The sequence below is a fragment of the Ursus arctos genome, chromosome X (genome assembly GCF_023065955.2).
Source record: "Ursus arctos isolate Adak ecotype North America chromosome X, UrsArc2.0, whole genome shotgun sequence".
NCBI classification, from domain to species: domain Eukaryota; kingdom Metazoa; phylum Chordata; class Mammalia; order Carnivora; family Ursidae; genus Ursus; species Ursus arctos.
Genome location: NC_079873.1, coordinates 77,433,177 through 77,449,766, shown reverse-complemented (window position 1 = coordinate 77,449,766; position 16,590 = coordinate 77,433,177). Strand labels below are relative to the sequence as shown.

At 40.3% G+C, this 16,590-nt stretch overlaps 1 protein-coding gene across 2 annotated transcripts; it reads right to left on the bottom strand.

Moving 5' to 3' along the window:
• Positions 1–1,151: 1,151 nt before the first annotated feature.
• TNMD (tenomodulin) lies at positions 1,152–16,317 on the bottom strand. Of its 2 annotated transcripts, XM_026483540.4 has the most exons (7): positions 16,080–16,312; positions 15,784–15,915; positions 7,016–7,156; positions 6,696–6,797; positions 3,627–3,780; positions 1,825–1,991; positions 1,152–1,529 (listed from the first exon to the last, which is right to left on the bottom strand). In XM_026483540.4, the coding sequence occupies exons 1-7, from the start codon at positions 16,125–16,127 to the stop codon at positions 1,320–1,322; spliced, it is 954 nt and encodes a 317-aa protein (XP_026339325.1). In that variant the 5' UTR covers positions 16,128–16,312; the 3' UTR covers positions 1,152–1,319. The 2 variants fall into 2 exon arrangements, with proteins under 2 accessions (XP_026339325.1, XP_044234536.1); XM_044378601.3 differs by lacking the exon at positions 6,696–6,797 and having other exon boundaries at positions 16,080–16,317.
• Between the last annotated feature and the right edge of the window lie 273 nt (positions 16,318–16,590).

Below are 16,590 nucleotides of genomic sequence, written 5' to 3'. Positions count from 1 at the left end.
AATCATTAATAAAAAAAGAAAATATTTTCAGTGATGCTGCATTGTTAGATATGTGAGATTGCTCATTCTGTGAAAATTGGTAATCCAAGTACGGCCTGTATGCTAATTATCAATTAATGACAGGCTAAATTTAACTCAGCCTTGGGCAAATCTGTTTCTATTTGCTTCCTCAACTATTAAAAAGGGGGAAATGACTCCTGGCCTGCAGGCATCTTGGTAAAGATTTTACTCTTTGAAAATGCTTTTCTGATGGAAAGTGCCAGACAGATATTCTCATGACACATTAACCTTGAAGTTGAGCAAGAAGGGGCTAGAGTTAAATGATACTAGAAGGTGTGACAGATTGGTAGACAGAAATTTTGAAACTAGAACTGGCTGGGTCATCAAGGTTAACATTACCCTCTGACCACTGCTATTACTCTCTTCTTTGCCCCTTTTCTCTTTCCCAAGCAAAGTACTGGAGGATCGGAAACTAGGCCTTACCCTTCCTTTAAGAAAATGGCATACTGCTAGTTCCTTGTGGTTTCAGATGGGAAAAAAATCCCATATGATTCCTCAGCTTGGAGATTTCCTATGATGCCTGTTTTTGTGAATCATATTTATGGATCTCCCTTTCCAGACAATTGCCTTGGAAAGTTATGTAACCAGACACTGATCTGAAGAGAAGCCAGGCCTGAAGGTTATAAAGTATTGAATTTGTCCAAAGTTCAGTTCTTGTTTACAGGAGGAGAGCCTGGGACCCTTTTTGCTAGGTTAGCTTTCTCCTTTGCTGAGTCTGAGCTCTTGGAATATATTAGTGCTGGCCTGCTGTGACTCACTGCCTGTCCAGCAGCTTAACAGATGCTTGAGCAAGACCACAATATGTCTCTCAGATAATTAAACATTGGGGCTACACACAAAAGGACAAGTTTTTATGCATCATTTATGGGGACATTATATCATCAGTCCCTCATTTCTTCTTTCTCAATACAGCATAGTAAACTCTGGTATTTGAGAATCTTTATGCTTTGCTCTTTCCCATTCCCCAAACCTGATAGAATGCAAGTTTCCATCATTGTCATCCGTGTTAGACAGATCTGCTCCATTTCAGTCGCAGGAAACATTCTTAGCAAACACTTACCCAGTGTGTTCAGCAGCAATCAGGCCATTGGTGATGATGTAGAAGTTTATTAGAACATGAAGAGAAGAATTACCTACAAGTAATTCTGGAGTGCTGGCTACTAGGAGCCAAATGCCTCATAGGCAGAAATTCATTGAATAGCATGCATTTATTATATGTTGGCTGCCAGAAGTTTAAGCACTTGAGCTCAAACTTGCCATTAGACCCTCCCCAGCATGCGGGCCACCCACCAGTTGCAAGGCATGATGACACGACAGATTACCCGCCCTCCTTGGTAGCAGTATGGATACGGGTAGTAACCTAGCAAAGGTTCACAGACGCGGCGGCAGTAGCGGTTGCCTCGACGGCAGTAAATACAACAATAACCTCTCTCATCCAGCATGGGGTCAAATTCTATTCCATTTTCAGTCTGAAAGAAGAATAAACCGGGGTTGGAGGGGAAGTTCACCAAGAAGAGGCCCACCAAGCAGGGAAGGACTACAAGACTACAGGAGTTGGGGACTGGTAAGAAGTTAAATTCCTTAGTCTAATCAAGATTGATCAAGATTGATTATGAATGAGCCTCCTAGGGATTCCAAGTTTCTTAAATATTTTTTGTTAAAACAATGATCATTCTCCTTTTAATGACTTTGATCTAAGGGGTAGTGAGGTTTTTGAGGGCTCTTTGCTATCCCTCTAACAAGAGTAACATGACTGTAACTTACATAGTCATTTATTGGAAGTTCTTCCTCACTTGCTTGTCTGGCATGGCGGGTCTTTTCCACCTTCACTTGAGGGACCACCCACTGCTCGTTTTGTTCAATGCCTTTTTTTTCATTGGTAGGAAAGTGGAGATCTTCACCATCCTCCTCAAAGTCTTGTAACTCTGAAACTAAGGTAACAAACACAAAGTTGTGATTCACCTGCTTTGCAAATGGTTCCTGAAAGAAGTGCTTGGGGTTATGGTGTTGGGAATACAGATTTTCATTGTGTCTTCTCACTGCCATCATTTAGGCAAGCATGAACCCCTCCTACAGCTACAATTTTAAAGAGCTTTCCCAAAACAAATCTGACTATTCCAATGTACAAAGACCTACTCTTTGCTCATTTAGTATCAAACACTTACTGCTTTGCCTTACTAGCATCCTAATTTTAAAAATGGGGACAGTGGGGTGGGGGAGTGGCTGGGTGACTCAGTTGGCTGGGCCTCGGACTCTTTGTTCTGGCTGGGATCATGATCTCATGATCTTGGGATCAAGTCTTGTGTGGGACTCCATGCTGGGTGTGGAGTCTACTTGGGATTCTCTCTCTCTCTGCCTCCCCCTGCTCACATGTTCAGTCTCTCTCTCTCTCTTAAATAAATAAATAAAATCTTTTTAAAAAAATGAGGACAGGAGACTTAGGTGTCTCCCACAATGATTTTACCTATGATAGGCCCTCAGTAAATATTTTTTGGTTGCTGGATTTGTTTCGGTGCCCTCTGTCTTCCTCCCTTTCCCCCTCTCTTTCCTGTCTTAAATTTTAAAAAAACCAACTTTCTATTTAGAAATAATCTTACATTTACAGAAGACTTGCAAAGGTAGTGCAGAGTTCCTATATACTCTTTATGTAGTTTCCCCTAATATTAGCATCTCAAATAGTCATGGTACAATTATGAAAACTAAGAAATTAACATTGGTACAATACTATTGGTATTATAATACTATTAAGTAAACTATAGACTTTATTCAGATTTCATCATTATTTCCACTAATGTCTTTTAGAAGAAGAACCTGAAGCAGAAGTTCTAGCATCCAGTCCAGAATATCACATTGTATTTTGTCACCTGTTTTTTTTTAAGCTGCCAAAGAGTACCAGTAGATGCCTGCATTGGTTAGAGTGGCCTCTCTTGAGTCATATAGTAATCTATGCTGTCTAGAATGAGGGAGGCAAGACTGTCTGTTAGCTGGACAAAATAAGACATCCAGAGACCTTTGCTTTCCTTATGAACTGACTGGAAGTTGACAGCTGGACTCTTCTACTCAAGAGCTGTAGCTCTCAATTACTTTTATAGTGATTCCTAAAACAGCCACAAAGAAATTTGTATTATCGTGATTGTCCTGTCTTCTCAGGGGGGAATGCCACCAATTGACACACAGAATCATTCTTGAGACAACAGTACACTGTTTTGGCTTTCTCTCCTCTGTTTTTGGGTTGGGTACATAGTGGTTTGAGGAATAGCTTAGTATCCTGACTGCAATGAATATAGATGTGCAAATAAAGATTAGTTTTTGCTATCACTAGTCACATTAGGGTGGCATTACCTTTGCTGGGATATTTAAAAGGCTTGTCAGCATTAATTTATCTGATATATAACTTGGCTGTAAAAAATTCCTTCCTCCCTTGGCAGTCAGCATATACAGTTTCATCTAACAAGATATAAGCTGATCATTTGTTTTCTTAGAAATGTAGTCTCTAAATGATGAGAATATTAACCAGTTATTGACTTTAGAAAGAGGAGGAGAAAGAGGAGGAGAAGAAGGCATACCTGCTATTAGAGTGGGATTGATCCAATACATGGTGACATTGTCACAAATTTCCAGAATTTTGGAATTTTTCAGAAAGTCTCGGTTTTCAATTGGTTTTTCTGCTGGGACCCAAATCACAGACTGTTCGAAAAAAGTTGTGGTAATTTCTTCATTCTGAGAGAAGTAAGTTCAAGGTAGGGATAGGCAGAGAAATTAATAAAATGAGTGAGACATTATGGGATCCTGGAAAACACTCTATTTTGAGTCTGAATAACAATTCCAATCCCAGGGCTGCCAGTCAACTAGCTCTGTTATGTGCATGCAGTAGGTGTCCTTGGGATAGTTAACAACTGATCCCTCTCTGCGATCTAACAGTAAGGCTGCTTTCTGTAACAGGAGTTTTCTCTGCTACCATTTCACTCACAGCTAGGAAGGCTATCCATCATTTTCTGGGCCTCCCACTGGGCCATGTATGTTTTAATTGGGCTTCTGGAACCTTGAGTGATTTATATTTGTTTTCGCTCTTTTAAATGGATGTTGTGAGTGCCTGCCATGTTTTAGGCTTGCAACTAAGATTGCAAACAGGATTTGATCTCAAGCTGAAAAGACTCCTATAATCCAAGCTGGTGAGATCAATTAAATAGCAACCAAACCTAATATTTGAGTTTGACAAGATTTGCCTGTTAATGGTGGCTAGTTGTAGTACAAAAGATGTCTTTCTGTCTTAAAGTCAAGTCTCCAGCTTGTGACTTCACTGGCCTTACCACTATTTTACTCCTTTCATTCTAGATGTTTACAGTTTGTCTCACAGTATTTTTTTTCTTATATTATCAAGAACATTGCCTTCTCTTCGGTTTCTTGTACTGGAAGTAGTTATCTTGTATACCTACTTCTTACTCACTTGTCTTTTGGGTCTTGACATTTCTCTCTACTCCTAATAAGGCTTTTACTTTTCTTTTTGGTTTCTTTCTAGCTTTATGATTTCAGGGTTTTTGTTTGTTTTTTGAAATCTGGCTTTGTACAATTTTCCCCCTAGTCATTTAAAAGTCTTAGCTCCCTTGCCCTTGAGTCTGTTAAGACCTTGGGATGCATTGAAAGGGACTGTAGAAAAAATGAGGTTGGTATGCTGACTAGCTTTGTTAGCAAACTCAGGGCTATTTATATAACTGCTCTGCATGTTTAGCATGCGCAAACCATAGATACAGTGGTGAAAAGTACAGAATAAGAGGGGTTTTGTCATCTAGAACCACAAACCTATTTCATAAAAAAAGTCTGTAGCCTGAATAGATATATGGATTTTCTTGAAGATAAAGTAATCTCACTGTCACGAGACAAATACTTACGTTATTTAAAAGATATGGCAAAATTAATTGAAGCATAAACTAGGGCCCAAAAGAGACATTATGGGCCTTTGCCTTTATCATTTTCAGAAAAATTAATCTTGTTTTAGTTCAGGGCTTCATTGCTGGCTGGCGCTACTCAAATATTTACATTATTTTCTGTAAAAAGCAGCATATAGTATCTTTTTATCCTATTGATTCTCTTTTCATCTTACCCTTGCCTCTTACAATAATTTCTAATATCCTGGAAGTTGTTCTGTTCTTTAGATGCATTGAATTTATGCTTATTTTTTAAAAATCTCCAAAATTTTTCACTACCATAGGCCTTGAGAGCACAGCATCATTTTTGGGAAAGCTTCTTCTTTTTCTTGGAAATTCTAGCAACAAGTGTCTGTAATTTTTCTGGCCATAAGAAGACCAGTGGCATGTCTGGGAGAGCCGGTGATAGCTCTGAGACTTGGGCAAAGAAAATCATAGGGCACCTGGGTGGCTCAGATGGTTGGGCGTCTGCCTTTGGCTCAGGTCATGATCCCAGAGTCCCGGGGATCGAGTCCCGCATCGGGCTCCGTGCTGGGCGAGGAGCCTGCTACTCCTTCTGCCTGCTGTTCCCCCTGCTTGTGCGCTCTTTCTTTCTCTCTCGCTCTCGCTCTCTCTAATAAATAAATAAAATCTTTAAAAAAAAAAAGAAAAGGATAAAGTGCTCCCTTATCCCACTTTACTCCTGACCCCCAAAATAAGAAAAGCAAAAGCAAAAGATGAATGGGTAGGCAAGAATAAAGTGGGAAGAGCTATACGAAAATAGTGAAAAAGAATGGAGGAGAGAGAGAAGAAAGGAGTCTTTATGTATATATAGAGGCCACTGTGGCATTGCCATAATTTCATTTTAGATTTGCCAGTTAAACACTAAGACAAAACCAAACAAACCAAACAAATATTTGTTTCTTCCTGGCTACAGTGAGAATATGCTGCCACAATATGGCCTTAGCTAAGGTTCCCCTTATTGCTTCACTGATAGCAACATACAGACAGAATATCGGGGAATCATTAAGAGCTTCAAGGGCTTTAGTGATGGCTGTGTTTTGGGCCATAATCCTCCATCTCCCACAAGGGTTTCGGGGGCCAGTTAGTGATTGCACCAGTATCTTAGGTTACCTTACCATGGCCTGGCAATATGTTTTCAGAGAATTTGTATTACACTGTAGTTCTCACCTTCTTTGCTTTTGCCTTTCCAGGTGAGGTTAAATGTGGATTATTCCATTAGCAGCCCAGCATACAATGGTAAGGTGAATGAACTGAAAATTTTAAAATAAGTGAATGCCACAGTATGATAAAAGTGTCAAGGATCTCAGGTAGCATTGGGACTTTTATTTTTTAAGACTTTAAGCAGGATTGTTTTTGTTCCTCTGACTTACCCCTTTTTACTAGAAATTTTTGGTTTGGAAGCAAATGTACGTAATGTTAATGACTACTCAAGTATAAAAATATAGTGTTGCACCTAACAGCATTAACTATAGTTTTTTGAAAGGCCCAAGTTCAAGATCCCAATCTTCTCCTCATTGTGTCCTTGGGCAAGTTACTTTTTGGTTCTGAACCCAGTTTCCTCATGGGAAAATGGGGATAATGATAGGACCTACCTATAGGGTCATTATGAGAATCAAATGAGGGTAAAGCATTTAGTACAATATCTGGCACATAGCTGACATCCAATAAATGATGGCTTTTCCTACCACTGTTAATATTCTTACATACCTCATCTATTTCCTCCTCTGGTTCAGAAAATTCAGGAATCACTTTAATCTGAGTTTTGATGAAGCATTTTTGAAGACCTACAAAGTAGATGCCAGTGTAACCCTATAGACAGACAAAAAAAAAAAAAACACACAAAACTTCCTGAAATAGCCAAAGTTAATGAGTTCCCTGATCTGTTAAGGCCCCAGTATGGCAAAATCTGAATTCAAAAGAAAGCTTTGTCTTATAAATTAAGTGGAGGCTAAAGGTTATTTTTAACTTGACTAAAATGTTCTAATATTTTAAGTGGGAACCCTTGGGAGGAGGAAATTCCAACTTACATTTTTAAAGTCATGTACTTCCAATGTTTCATCAGTGCCATTTCCACTTCTGAATATTTCAGTTCTGGTCACAGGATCAATTTCCATGTAAATCTTCTTCTTCTCTCCATTGCTGTAGAAAGTGTGCTCCATGTCATATGTCTGGAATAACAGAGGAAAACAAGCTCTAAGATCCTCAGTGTGTCCCTTCATAAGACACTTTAACTGGGTAATATCTGGGACATATTCTCTTTCTGGAGCCTTTGTGGTGAGGTGCCATCTCAACAGCTTACCATTGGGATTTCTCTGAGACTCAAGATTAAAGTGAGGTGCTTTTTGGCACTGGAGCTGATATGGGGATCCTTTAGAGCCAGTATTTTGTATTCAACCCAAGTTGCTGAACTAATCACTAAAATTCCAACAGTTTTCTTGGCAGCCTTGACTAAATAGCAAATGATATTTTTGCAAACCAGCCTGTAAAGTATTTTCCCCTTATGTCAAGTAGAGAAATCACATGAAACTGATGCTGCTTCTTTAAGTTACCACTTCCTTTCCAAGTGCTCACCCCCCCCCCTTGAAATTCATTGGGGCTGAGAAAGAGATTTGAACACATTTAGAATGCTTAGGTATTGCTCTTTATCTCCTTATCTACCCAGGGCTTTAATATTACCTCAATAGTCTTGGGTCTGTCTTTTTTAGAACCTGAAGACGATTCTCCTTGGCCAATATTAGGTGATAGTCTTACACTGAACTCAATTGCTTCCTTTTCCCCTTTCAACTCCAGGAAACATTTATTGCCTTCCCCTGACTTTCTCCTTTATGGGCTAATCAAACCCACTCAGTTTATTCCTGAGTTCTGTTTTCCAAACTTAAATCAGTTGGCTTCAAGTTCTCCTGTATATAGAATTCAACAACGGTGTCAAGTGCCCTGCACTAAGTAATATGGTATCTTCCAAGAATAGTGCCTTGGAAAGCTTCTTATCAGGTCATACTTGAGTGGTGGCAGCCAAATCCCAGACTCTCTCCGGCCCTCTAAAAGTGACAATTTCTTCTTAGGACCAAGAGGACCAGGCCTATCAAGTGTCCCAGTTTAGGAGTAAGCCCATTACCTATAACTGATGACACATTTGTAGCTAGAAACAAACAACAAACCTAAATTAATTCACTACCTGTCACAAAACAAGCCAGACCTGATGGGGCCATGTGGAAATCTGTCTTATCTCTGTTGTTAGGATGCCTTCTGCTATCATACGCATTTTCATACTCATTTTTCCTTAGCAAAAAAATTTGGTAAACTAAAATCCCCCTAAAACCAGTCATCTATAAAGCCAAGGTGGCCTTCTAATGATATGGTTCCCAGTGACAGCCTTTTAGAGCTTGTACTGGGTTGGGTTGCTTTTTAATGTCGGCCAGTGTCTGTGACTGAATATTAGTTTAACCTGGTCAAATTTTCCCCAACTCAAGTAGAGAAACAAGTTGGAAGGGTTTGTAGAAACAATGTTATTTCAGGTGTGAAAAGTCTATGTAGCTTCTGAACAGGAAGAGACAATGTCATTTACCTCCTTGTAGCCCTGCAGTGCCTTGGACAGGGTCAGTGCTTAAGTATTGAGTGTACTCAATTAAGTATTACGTATTCAACATAAGTTTTTCCCACCAATGACAAATTCTCATCTTCATAAAGAGACATTTCGAACATTGGCAAGGTCTTTTAAGAGACATACATTAGAAGGGGAAGGAAAATGGTATTTACAACCTTCCGGCAACCGCAGAGTTAACTCAGGAAGTCTGGCCTGGTTTGTGACAGGTAGCAAACAAATTCCTTTAGGCTTGTTATTTGCTTCTAGTTATAAATATGTCCTCAATTCCAGCTCTGCAGCCAGCTTGAAAAACTTCTACCTAGCAACAAATAGAACTCTCAGTCGGCCTGAGCTAAGTAGAGGACAGAGGCATCTACTTCAGATACGGTCTTGTCAGATCTCCCAACAGGAGGGAATTTCTTCAGAAATACTCTCCATTGTTGAGACAAATGTGGACACTACTAGTCATTGGGGGTGGGGTGGGGTGTTTGTTTCATCAGTAGCACAACTGATGGATTATTGCATGGAAAAATGAGGTTAGAGACTAGGGGATGTTGGAATGCTGCCTACCTGGGCAAAAGAAAAAATACAGGCTGTATTTTCAATTATTGGTAGAAGACTATGGAACCATACCGGTGACATTTAGAATTTCAGTGTACTTCTGTGGAATGAGTTTTCCTGCACTGTTGGCAATGCACTTCACTTGGACACCTTGCTAGATGAAAACTATTGGAAACTGTCAAGCTCAGCAGATCTTGATTACTTTCAACATTTCTTCAAAGAGTTTTTTTTTTTTTTGGTTTTTTGTTTGTTTTGTTTTTTGTTTTGGTGGGGGAGAAGGGGTCTAGTCTGATTGTATTCACTAGCCAGCTTATTGGCTTTTTTTTTAAAAACAATGATAGGTTGCTAAATGGAGTGAGCTCAGAATGACTTCATTTACTTGTGAATCCTGGATGAAGGGTGGGGGTGGAAAGCTATATATTCACCCAGATGGAATTCTACCATCAAAGGTGTCCTTTTGGAACAGACTGTCCTTGTCTAGGAAGATGATGCCGGTGGCCCACTTTGGACTGTTTGGGGATGGGTTTAAGCAAATCCAGACATACTGTCTCGCCCAGGTCCCTGTGGAGCACATTGCCTGGGTAATGGCTATGCAAGCTCCACTGGCCCATATGAAGACTGAGCTCATGACTTTGGCCTCAGTAATACTTTTCTCTCTACTAAGCTCACTGGCTCAGGGGCTGGGGGTCTTTCTGGAGATGAAGGAATAAATGTTTTTGTCCTTTCCAGGTACTAACTAAAGCAGAGACAGGAAGACTGGCCTGAGAGAGGTATGACTGGGCTCTCAGTAGGTCATCTCACACTGTCCCCCAACTCAGCTTTACTTCAAGAAGGAGAGAGCAAGGACAGAGGGTGTTGAGGAGTACACTTCTGTCAAATCGGCAAATAGGGGAAGTCAATCATTACTGTTTCTAGGGAACCTAGCTCATTTCATATCCTGTTCACTTTGTACCCTCCTAGTCCTTCTCCTTCTTCCCATCTCCTTCTATCCCTTTGTCTTCTGTCTAGACATGTAAGAATCGCATGGTGTGCCAGGTCCTTTATGTCAAAGAAGAAATCAATTTGACAAATGATTTCACACAAAGATGATAGTGATGGGTATTTGTCTTTTAAAAAATGAGTGCAATACTTAACTCAAAGGAAAGAAGTACTAATGATAGATTTTAAGCAGAATGACACCAGGAGTAAGAGATATTCTCGGGGCAAGGGCATCCTTCCAGCACCACTCAAATAGGTTTCTATTCTACTCAGATGTAAGGCTGGCCTTAACTGTAAGGACAAGAACACAGGGAAGCCTATGGAGTAGAATATGACTCAGAAGTGAAATGAAATAGATATGTGATTAAGTTCAGGCAGTGAGAAATGTAAGAAGACCACACTGAGAAAACATGGAGCAAAAACAAACTCATTTCTCTTCCCCGCCCAGGAATTCTTTCCCCAATCCAGTTAAAGCCTCCACTTAGGTAGCAAATGAGCCCTAACATCCCCCTTTCACAATTTTCCCCGTTTCTTGCCTCAATTTGTGGCAATCTCTGAGATTAGAAAAAAAAAGCTTTTTATAAAAAGTAATGTTGCCTGAGACCTCAGTGTGATGGATCTGTTTTGGGGGCAAGTACCTTTAGCCTTTCCTAAAAGGGATTTGAGGACATTTGGCTTAGGTTTGCTTCTTGAAGCCTGTGATTAATCTAACTGTTCTTCTCTCCACCTTCATCCTTTACTGTCTGTTTATGAGGTACACTCTCCAAAGGTGAAATACATGCTCAGAATAGCTGGCTAGCAGGTGTTAGGCTGGAAGGAAGGGAAGGGAATGCATTGTACCATTTTATTACCAACCTAGCCTGTGGGAATTAAAGGGCCTCTGGGTATTTCTTTACCAACACAGAGCAGACAGATTGTTTCTTATGCAAAGTTGGACTTCTGCATCTTCAATCACCAGTTCTCAGCCCTGAAAAAAATTGGCATAAGCAGCACAGACATTCCTCTTTTTCAACAAGAAAAAAACCATTTCTTTCATCTATAGGCTCAAGCTGGCTGAGATGTTTTCCCACAGCCACTGTCCCCACCACCTCTTATTCTTAAATGCAACGTAAGAATAGTAGAAAGAATCCTTAGACCATGTTTTAGTCTTAGCTGCAACTCTGCCACTTGAAAGCTGTGTGACCTTGGACAAGTCACCAAGTTTCTCTGGAGTTTCAGTTCCCATCTTTATCTCCCATGCCTTGCCAGATGCAATGCTGAGTAGTTGACAAAATTTGTTCTGCTCAGATTTGGGCTAACACCTGTTAGGTGGATGATCGGACTGTTACTACCTGTTGATCACCTGGGCTGCTTTCCTTATACAGCCCCAATCCCACTCTCAGTCTCTAAAAGACAGCTCCCTTTGAGGACCCAGGTTTTCCTTGCTGGTGCCATGTAAGTTGCTCAGCAAATGCTGCTTTAGGAGAATAAAGGGACTGAACAATATTGTGCCCACAGTAGCCAGAGTCCTGGTACACATAATTGGTACTGCCTCTTAATAGCTCAGAGCAAGAGCTGGCCAGGTGAGAGTTGCTGTTTGTATGAGGGTGGACTTTGCTCCTGCAATGGTTTGGGAGGAAAATAAAATGAAGAGAAGTCTTTTTGAAAATGCCGATGTGGCACCATCTGGTGAAGCTCAGTCCCTCTGTTAAAGAGATTTCAGCTACAACTCCAACTTTTTCCTTGAGGGTATGAATGCTTCCCCAGATCCACATTTTCCCCGCCAAACTGTTGTGTAGGAAAGCCCAGGGAATTCAGGAAGAGTTGTAGCAATTGTGTGCTTAGAAGAGGAGTAGAAGAAGAAGAAAGTGGGTTTCTGGCCAATGCTAGCATTAGAGAAACAGGCACAGGAATGCTGGATCCAGACTTAACAAAGAAGTGTTTTTTCCAAGCAAAGGATTTTCAGCCTACAATGATAATTGGGCTTGCAATCCTGGGTGAGGCTGTCATAATGATTATTTGCAGTTGAGGTTGCGGGGAGAGGGTAGAAGGATGCCCACCTACCCGTACTACTTCTCTTCTCATCGTAGGAGTTATGAGGACACTCCCAGTAGTCTGTTGATTGCTGTGTGGGCCTTAGGGCTTACGGTTTCTAAAGAGCCCTAAAGTCACCAGGCAGTTCCTGGATATGGCAGGAAGGGCAAAATTTCATTTATTTAATTTATCATCCTTCTGCCTCATTCTTCAAAGGATCGGGGGGGGGGACAGGTTATAAGGTCTGTGCTGCATCTATAAATTGTTGGCTTAAAGGCTGGGGTTTTTATGACTTGTTTCCTCCATGTTGGATTAATTAGCTGGGGAGTTGGCTTCTAATTGTTTCAAGTTAAATGTGTAATGCAGGGAGGTTTGAGGAAGAATGTTCCTCTAGGGAACTAGCTTCAGAAATCCCTGAGCAGTCACTGCCTGAAAGTGGAGCCTCATTGTGATGCATTCTCAAAATCTCTGGGACTGAATAGGTCCTTTCTACTTGGTTGAGAAAGCTGAATACAGAGTTTGATGGTCTGGCTTTCATTCAGCTCAAGTGGCTCCTATACGTGATTGTGGGTTAGGGGTCTGCAACCTGTAAGGGAGTGCAGCAGCTACTCCAGAGTTAATTCCTTTTGTTTCACTTCATTTTGATGCCTTTCTGTTTCTGGAGTGTGTGTGTGTGTGTGTGTGTGTGTGTGTGTGCGCGCACGCATGCGCATGTGCACGTGTACTCATGCCTGAGGTGAAGAGAAGGAATCAAGCATGGCTTACTCCCACTTTGGGATCAAGAATCTGGATCTTTTGTACACACCAAGGTGGGAGGTAATGGAAGGAGAGGAGCGACTTATTGGAATGGAACTGTCAACACCAGATGTAAGACATTAAGTAAATACTGTTTATTTTAAACAGATGTCAAAAAACAAAATAAAAAGGAGATATGATGGAGGCTAGAGGAGCAAACACTAAGAGCTTGGAGGAAGCCCCAGGAAAGCAAACAAATCACTCCATCCATAAGCACAATAGCATCAACAATTCTGTCCACCAAGGGCCCCACGGTCCCCACAGGTCCCTTAGGCTTGTAAAGGAAAGTCCAGAAGACCCTGGATTTTAATCTGCTGTTATTTCTTGCTAGGCCATACTCTTAAGGGTAGAGTCTTTAATTTGTGCAAGATGCCTGGATCCTTTTCCTTTGCAAATCTTCTTCCAAGACTAATCTGACTACTTTTCTCTTCCCAGGATTCATAAGTCAGCTCCAAGGCAGGCATATTGGCAGTCTTAGCCATTGGAAACATAGATGGTCTCTTGGGCTCTTTGTCTGGGAATTGAAGGTAGTGGTAGACTGAGGAAAGCATTCACATCTCCAGCTGGTTCCTTAGTTTGCAACGGACCCAGTCTGGTCTTGTGGTGAAGGCCAGGACTTAAATATCAAAGACAATAAATTGCAACTCCCCAGTTCAAATGGAGAGCAAATAACCTTTGTTCATGGTGGAAAAAGTTGACCTAGGAGACACCTATCATCTTTTACCAGATTACTTTGCAATAATTTTGTTCATTTCTGATCCCTTTGCTGAAAAGCACATCCCAAGATGGATTAATTCATGAAAGATTTAATTCTTGATAAACTTTATTTGGTGGCTTACCACACCTCTTCTGTGCATGCATTGACTAGATTTTACTTTTGGTTTGAGGAATCACAGAATTGTTCCTTATAATGCATTAAAAAGAGAACTGAAGTGAGAAGCAAAGATGATATAATATGGAAGTAGAGGGAACCATGGGCCCTATTTGGCAGGGTGAGTTTGGCACCTTGCAAGATAAAAGCAAGGTCCCACTTAGTCATTTGTAGTTGCACTGAGGCAAATAACATTGGAAGTTTAGAAAAACACATAAACTCTTTCAAAATAGCATTTGCAGTACCAACAGTTACAATAAAACAAGAAAGGCCATCTGGTCCCATGTTTAGTCAGGCTTGTACCGGTGGTCAAAAGGGCTAGCTACCTACCACACTCAGTTAAGTATATTATGGCAGAGGAGAAAGAAAGGGTTTATTGTCCTCTAACTCACCTATAATTGTCTAAAGGATCCAATATTCAATTTGTGGAGCAGCACATCACCTAGGGAATTAGCTAAGTGGTAGCAGAATTGGATCGGAATGCATCTTGGCACATATATTCATTTGCTGTTTCCTTCCTGATCTCTATTTCTTTGCCCACCTTGATAGCCTGAATATAGGTGACTTCTCTAGAACGATATGTGAACAGAAAGTAGTTCAGAAGCAGGTCACAGTGCAAGAGATGCGAGAGAGAGAAGGAGGGAGAGAGAGAGAATGAGAAAAATGGCTAACTATAGGCATTGGGTGATGCCTGAAATCCTTTCTGGAACAAGGTATAAATAAAAAGGTAAACAAACAAGATGGGCTGCTTTGCTTTTCATTCTCCTTCCTATTTAAACTTGGTAAGATAGCCTCTGGGACTAAATGAAAGTGGGTGTGGCAATAGAGGTGAAGAATCCAAGGGTAGCTATGCCTTATGTTTCTGTTTTCTTTCGGACACTTGTCCATTTAATTTTCTATTTTCTCCCCCTGCCTCTCCTTTTTCATCAATCCGTGTTCTTTCCTCTCCACTCCTATCACTCCTTTGGCTCCCAGTAGTCCGTGCCAACCCATTTTCTTCTTGTCTCTCATTCTCCCTCCTTGATATATGCCTTTCTCTTCCTACATCTGTTATCAAATAAAAATGAGCATCTCATGATAACAAATTAATAGCAAAAGTAACAACAATCCATATACAGAAAGAAAAATGTGGCAAAGACAGAAAACTATCTACACACCTTGTAGCCTGTACATTTATTACTTCTCTCTTAAATGGAAATTGTTAACATAGAGGAACTATGATTTTCTTTGGGTCACATCTAAACTTGCCCATTGCGTGTGAGTCTGGGAGTAACAATAACTTTAAGGTACACTAATATCAACTACAGTGGCCAGCTGGGTATACCAAATGATCCTAATACAGAAGCCTTCTGAGATACCTGTGATTAATGACTTGGTGTCCCTTGTTTCTACCCTGTGGCATTAGTATCTCAGCGGGTCAGTGACAATTGTGGCTGGTGAGGAGCCGAAATCTCCAGGTTTTGTTTGTTTGTTTTTGTTTTTAAAGTCATAAATACTTGTGAAGTCAGGTATGAGACTTGCTTCTTCTGAAAAGGAGTTTGCTGCCTGTCTTCAGAGCAGATGCATTAAGTTAGAAACATAATCCCTGAAAATCCTTTGCTGCCATTTCTGGTGATTTCTTCTTATGTGGTGATATAATTACTTTTCCATCAGTTTCTGCCCAGATAATTGAAAGAAAGATGAAAAGTATTTTTTCTTACAGTAAAAATTTTGCTTCTAGGAGGAGTCTTAACTTCTTAAAGCCAAGCATTATTAAAAAGGTGGGTAATTCTACTCCTAACATTACTAACTGAAATACAGAAAATATATTTTTCCCTTACCAAAATAATTAGGCAAATAAAAGAAAGCAAAATCTTGATTCAGTTTTTCATACCACCAGAAAATATATGCAAAAGGAACTTAATGATTTTCATTTCAGAGTAATATACATGTCAAGCACTAATTAAATTCAAACTCAAAACAAAAGCATTAGATATTAATGTGCATTTACTCACTTTTTTGGGTGTCTCCGGCCAGAAGTGCTTGCCCCCCCAAAACAGGACAATTAGTGTTAGGGCCAGGATACCAAGCACCAATCCACAAATCTTAAGTGATTTACATATCTTCTTGGATTTAAAAGCTTCTGCCTAAGCGAAGAACAGAGAGAGTAAAACAATACACAATAACTCTTAAAATAGCAAGCCATAATTCAAAATCACCTTTGATTTCACTTTCTAATGTTCACATTGCGATACGATAAATCTGTGAAACCATGCTTCTGCTCAAAAGGGAAAAATATGAATCAACTTACATTTAGAATGTGACAGTCCTCACAGTTCTCTGGAGGATTCTTTGCCATGCTCTCAGTACACAGTACTCTTTTCCTGCTTTGAGAGGACTGAGAGACCACTGCTGAGGTGGAGTTGCAAGTGAGTCAGCTAACAGATGCCAGAGGAGAGGCTGAATTTATATGGCTCAAATATGTCATACCAGAGCCTGAGGGAGCCCAGGGGGCTCCTGTGCTGCGATTTGTTACATAGATATACCCATATATGTATATAACTTCTGTGCACAGAATTCCATCCAGAATAGCAAAGACAGAAGGTTATAATGAAAACTATTGTCCTGGGGGTTGGTTTGGAAAGGGACCAAGCCTAGGACACATTGAAATGATTTTTCACTATGAACTTAAAATATCAGTGGCAACACATGCTGCACACTCCAGAAATAAGCAAACAAAACAAAAAAGGAATGAAGTCCTGATTTCAATTCCATTTGTTTTAACAAATATTTATTGCAGGGGTATTAAATGTCAGGAACTG